The sequence below is a fragment of the Crocodylus porosus genome, unplaced genomic scaffold (genome assembly GCF_001723895.1).
Source record: "Crocodylus porosus isolate Cpor-Errol unplaced genomic scaffold, CroPor_comp1, whole genome shotgun sequence".
Classification (NCBI taxonomy): Eukaryota; Metazoa; Chordata; order Crocodylia; family Crocodylidae; genus Crocodylus; species Crocodylus porosus.
Window position 1 is genome coordinate 112,201,037 of NW_017728906.1, and position 6,045 is coordinate 112,207,081.

The 6,045-nt window shown below is 43.2% G+C and overlaps 1 protein-coding gene across 1 annotated transcript in view; it reads right to left on the bottom strand.

Annotated features, from left to right (window-relative positions):
- GPC5 (glypican 5) overlaps positions 1–6,045 on the bottom strand; it is a 56,881-nt gene that overhangs the window by 10,510 nt on the left and 40,326 nt on the right. Inside the window, exon 2 of the mRNA XM_019528499.1 lies at positions 2,140–2,273. Coding sequence (XP_019384044.1) covers positions 2,140–2,273 — 134 coding nt within the window. The remainder of the gene's footprint in view (positions 1–2,139; positions 2,274–6,045) is intronic.

The window sequence follows — 6,045 nt, forward strand, 5'->3', positions numbered from 1 at the left end:
CTCCTGACTCCAATGTCCACATCATTAATGAAGATGTTGAAAAATATGTGTCCAAGGACAGAGCCTTGGGGGACCCCACTGGTCACAGGGCACCATGATGAGTCACTGCCATCAATTACTACCCTCTGGGTCTGACCATGGAGCCAATTTTCCAGCCAGTGGATCATGGTGGACCCAAGGCCACAATTGGCCAGTTTTACCAAGAGGTGATCATGGAATACCAGATCGAAGACTTTTTTGAAGTCAAGATATATGATATCAATCTCTTCTCCCTTTTCCAGGTGATAGGTCACCTGGTTGTAGAAGGAAATGAGATTGGTCAAGCAAGACCTACCCACAACAAACCTGTGCTGGCTATCCCTCAGGATGTTGGTATCGGCCAGTCCATTAAGGATGGACTCTGTAATAAACTTTTCTAAGATCTTCTCCAAGATAGAAGTCAGGCTGATTGGCCTATAGTTTGTCAGATCCACTTTTATCCCTTTCCTGAAGGTAGGCACCACATTGGCCTTCTTTCAGTCTTCGGGCACTACATCAGAGTGCCAAGAGTTTGCAAAGATCCATGCCAGAGGTTGGGTTATGGTGCTCATCAGCTCCTTGAGTACCCTAGGGTGTAGATTGTCAGGGCCAGCTTACTTGAAGGGATAAGTAGGGCCTGGGGGATTGGGGCTGAGTCCTGAAGGCAGGGGCAACTGGAGCTCCCCTCCAGCAGGTCTGGCAGGGGAAAGGGGCTGTGGGTCAGGAATGAGAGGCATTGGCAGCAGCAGCTGGGAAGCACAACAGCATGGGCCAGCACTGCTCAGAGCAATAAAACAGCATCGGGGACAGCTGCAGCTGGACCCATGTCCTGGTGCAGGGGGGGAGCTGGGGCCAGGTGGGAGTGAGTGGAGGGGTGGGTAGGGGCTTTGGGTTAGGAGTAAGATTGGCTGGAAGGGTTGATGAGTCTGTGGCTTGGAAGTGAGGGGCAATGCCATGGACAGAGGCAGGGTACTGGCATGTCAGGGCTCCTCAGTGCCACAAAGCAGTGGGACAGACAGCTGCAGTTGGACACGTGTCGGGGTGGGAGGGAAGCTGCTGCTGGGAGGGAGCACATGGGAGGTAGGCAGGGGCTATGGGTCAAGAGTGAGAGGCAGTGGCAGGGCTAGGGGTGGGCTGTGAGGGGCACCAGCATATCAAGGCTGCTCAGTATCACAAAGCAGCAGTGGGGAGAGCTGCAGCTGGATTGGCACCTTGGTGAGTGAAGAGGGCAGGGGGAGCCCTGGTTTTCCATGATAAAAAAAAAAATCAAATGCCAAAATTTATAGGTATTCAGAATTAATTTTATTATAATGATTGAGGTACTGGTAGACTTCCAAATTATTTTAAAATTGTAAATATATCAATAAAACATTGTGAGCAGCTGATAACTATGGATATAGTGGTATTTCAGAAACCCCAGATTTTAATTTTTTTTAATCAGATAGCTTTGGATTTGTTTTATCAGAGAATTTTGGGCTTTTTAACTGACAAAACCAGGATCACTGGTTATAATTAAGAACCAAATCCTGAAGTCTGTTACTCAGTTTTCCTCATCTTACACAGGCAAAAGTATTTCTGAAATCAGTGGTTTTTTGCCACAGTAGGGACTCTAGGATGTATCCTTGGCTACTGCTACCTGATTTATCACAATGGAAAACATGAATGTATATGATCGTAAAACGATTTGCTCTCTTATTCTAACCTATTCCTCACTAGTCCTGTTGTACCAACAAGTTTTGGAGGAAAGGAGCAACCACTTTTTTGGCACATCTATTTGTCAAAAAGCATCTTTCTGCAAATGTCAGCACACACACACAGTTTGCTCATACGTTCACTACTTTCACAGCATTTTCAGTTCTTTTAAATAATGAAAACTACACTAACTGCCTTTTACTTATTTGTCTATTATTTCAGAAAACAAAAATTTAGATTTAATTCAATGACTATGTTTTAGAAATATAATAGCATATAATATTGTACCATTGAAATATAGCTGCATTCCTGTCAATATTGTATTCTCCACTAATGCACTGCATTCTGTTGTATGAATATAATCTATTCTGTTGTAAAATTAATGGCTTACTTTCTTCTTTCTTTTTGATTGTAAAACTAATGTCTTACTTTCTTCTGCTGGCAAGTGTTTCTTCACTGTCTTTTGAGAAAACCTTCAGCCCTTGATTATCTTTGTTCTGATCAAGAGAACAACTTGGAGACTGTGTAGGCTCTCTCACAGGATGGCCACATACTTTGGTTACCTGCAAAAACAAAAGCCATAAGGAATATGTTAAAACTAGGAATAGGTCAGCATCCTTCCCTTTAGTTTAGGTCGGATTTTACTAACAGTGAAGATGAGGTATATTGCCCATTTTAAAAAGGTCAGCACTGGTTCCATTAGATATGTGGCCAGTCAAAACTAGTAACCATACTGAGCATATTTTGTTGCTGACACTATAAAAATGGAAGAAACAATGGAGTATCCTTTGTTGAACTGAAAGGACATTCACGGAGTGTTCTCGAAAGAGCAGAACTTGCCCCTTTGGAGTTAGTAGCTGCAGTTTTCCAGGCAGATCATCATCCCATGGCTTTTCATTGTAATACGGATCATTACAACAACTAAGGAAACCTGATGTTGGGCATATTTCTATTTTTCTGTAATCTACCCTAAATAACATTTACAATGTACATCAAGCTTTGTGCTTCCTTTCCAGTTTAATGGGGTAAGTTCAATGCAGTTACCCATAGTAGTGGTGTCCTCTACTATGAAACTATAGTATATATTAACAGCTCAGTGATTGAGACTTACATTGCTGTCCTAGCAAATGTAAGTTTAATGACCCTATTTCAAATCACAGATATTGGTAACATGAAATTATTTATATTATCTGTATCTCTGATAGAAATAGATATAAATTAATATTAACCCATATTTTTTTATTTTTTGTAATATTTGACACTTTATCTTTTGTATTATAGAGGATATCAATTTACTATTATTACTCATTATTTCTACTAGTCAGTGAGTTACAAATCAAGGCACTAATTTTCACAAACCAAACACAAACACAAAAGAGTTCAGATGCTGGTTAAGAGATGTACATTCCAACTGTAAAGCCTGCAGTAAAGCCTGCACAATAAAGGCCCTAAGAGTTCTTCTGGCCTGGTTATTAACTTGTTTCGGGAAAAATAACTACAGAAACGGATAATACAATATTTTTAAGCGCTCATTTCAAAATGGGAAGTTTGTGGTGACTATTAATATTAGAGACAAACCCAGCTTTTAGAACTTTCCTTTAAATAAAAAGAGTCCTCTATCACATACTTTTGCCAAAGTAAACACAATTTAAAAACACTACATGAAATTGCTATTTTAGAATTGATTTAATTTCAAAATTCATTAAGAAAAATTCCAACGAGAATAGCCATTGAAACAATAATCAACCATGAGAAAATGTTTGTACAGCACCAAGCATACTACTAGCATTCAGTGAACAGCAGCAATAATAGAAATAATAATAAAACTGATCATCAATCTTATATCAGTGATGATATAACTCTCATGGCTAAAGGATTAAGATCATTGACCCTCCTGACAGTCACTTACTGACTCAGATGTTGTTTTTGTGAGATTCACTACTTCTGCCTACAACAAGCATAGTGTTTGACAATATCCGTAGCTCCTTGTAGCTTTGGTCTCAAGTCTTTGGTGCTGAAGGTCCTTGTTCCAATGTCTGTATGACTATTTGTCTATGATGGTCTTCTAGGTTTGCCTGATAGATCACATGAGAAAAAGCTTAGACCTGCATACTTGTATCTTTCATCTCACTGCAACCAATATATCTTTTTGTAATTGTTCACTGGTAGCTATCATTTAAAACTCATTAACTGTATGTGTGCACTGAATATACATCTGCCTTTCCCCACTAGCCAGTTCCTCTGTGTCACTCTGTTCCTTCATTATACTTCGGTACACATGACAAAGTAACAGTGCTATATTCCCTCTAGTCCTCTATTCTGCATGCAACCAATATGATTTTAAAACCAAAGGGCTTAAATTTCATTCAATTTGATGTAAAAAACTGAATGCATTCTAACAAAAGTTAAACTTTCACACAGATGAATTAGCCTAATTCACTCACCATTAAAGCCAGGAAAAAAATCAGTGTGGGAATTCTAGACTGTAGTTAAAATTTAGGGTCTCCCAACACTATTTACCTGGAGAATTAAAACAGCAATTTAAATGCAAAATGAAGTTATTTGGATTTAGTTTATTTGAAAGCAAAAAGAAATTTCCGAAGGCAAATTCATTAAGGATAAACACCCTTGAGCCTTCACACAATGGAGAGAGAAACTAAAAGCTGAATCCTACTTCACGTTACATACACAAATAGTGGCTACCTGACCACTTAAGTGCCATCTTTGGCACTTACCCATAATTCATGATCTTATTCTACATGCAAATAGATGTGAGAGTGTCTACAAAGCTATTGAGCATACCAATAGCACACACTCTGGTTGGGGAGGAATGGAGCACCTTAAATTCATAAGGCCAGGAAAAGCAACTGGGCAAAAGCAATATGACTAGTAGAGTTAGACACTAAGGGCGCAACCACACATGCAAGCACACGTGCTTGCAGCAGCTCTTATAGAAGTGGTGCAGATTTGAGCCGGGGCATTTTGCCTCAGTGCACATGCTCGGACATGCACTTGCTTGTGGAGAAAATTGTGCCACTTGGGGCAAAATAACCCTGCCTGGCTCCTCCCGGATCTGCAGCCAAGGGGAGCTAGAGACCAGAGCCAGCACCTATGCTGTCCCTGGCAGTATAAAAAGCTGCCCTGTCCTGGCCCCAGCAGTACAAAAAGATGTCCTTGCAAGTAGCTCAGGGCTACTGGCTCTCAGGACCTTCTGGGGCCCAGCCAATTGGTACCTGGGAACACTACCCCTTGTGCCAGCTGGACTGCTGAAGCAGCCCTGAGAGTTCCCTGCCCCCTCTACCCACTGCAGCAGTCTGGCAGTCGGGGCTGCTGCCTGGCTGTGACCTGCAGCTTATCTGCTAGAGCTGAATGAGGCATCTGCCCTTCTGGGCTAGCCGCCAGTGGGCTGTGGCTGCAGAGGTGGCCTTTTTGTGGCACTACTGCCATGTGTGCTCCTGCCCAGCCAGCTGGGCAGCTATCACCCAGAAGATGTTCTGGGTGTGGTGACCTGCTTTGAACTGTCAAAGCATGTCCTCCTGGCCCCATTTGGCCAGGAGGTCAGCCACATCCAGCTGGGTCCAAGGTGCCAGCTCTGAGCAGGCAGGAATTCTGGTGTGTCCTATTGGAAAACTGAAAAATCCCTGATAAAAAAATCCCAAAGTCACTGTGTAAAATACCCCGAAATCCATGTTCCTCCACAATTAAAACAAAAGGCCTCTCTCTCTCTCTCTCTCTGTGTACACACACACACACACACACACACACACAGAGAGAAAGAGAGAGAAAGACAGACAGACAGAGAGAAAGAGAGAGAGAGACAGTGATCAGTTGGGCATGTTTTAAGCGATATATGTACAGCAAAATTTTTAAAGGAATTTGGAATACTACCAGTGTCTCTATCATAATAATAAAAAGAATTCTAAATACCTATATGTTTTGCTGCCCCCCAACAGGGGACATATCCCCCCCAACAAGGGCTAAATGGCCCCTGCAGGGGCTACCACCCCCACCGCAGGGCCCACATACCCCACCCCCATTTGCTCCCCCCAAATCCCCGGATTGCTGCCCTGCCTGTCCCCATCCCCCACTTTCACCCTACCCCCCGATGGCTGCCCCCTCAGCCTCCAGCACTTAAAAAAAAAGCCTCTACTCACCACAGAAGCAAGGACTGTGGGGGCTCCAGGGCCTCCTAGCAGAGCCCCCCGAGGCAGCACAGGGAAGTGGGGGGCAGCAGGGCCTTGGCTGGGGCTCTTGGTGCCATCATCTGGCCCCACTGTGTGGAGGGAGGCAGTGACCCAGACGGGCAGCTGTACTGCTGGTGGGGGTTGGGCAGGT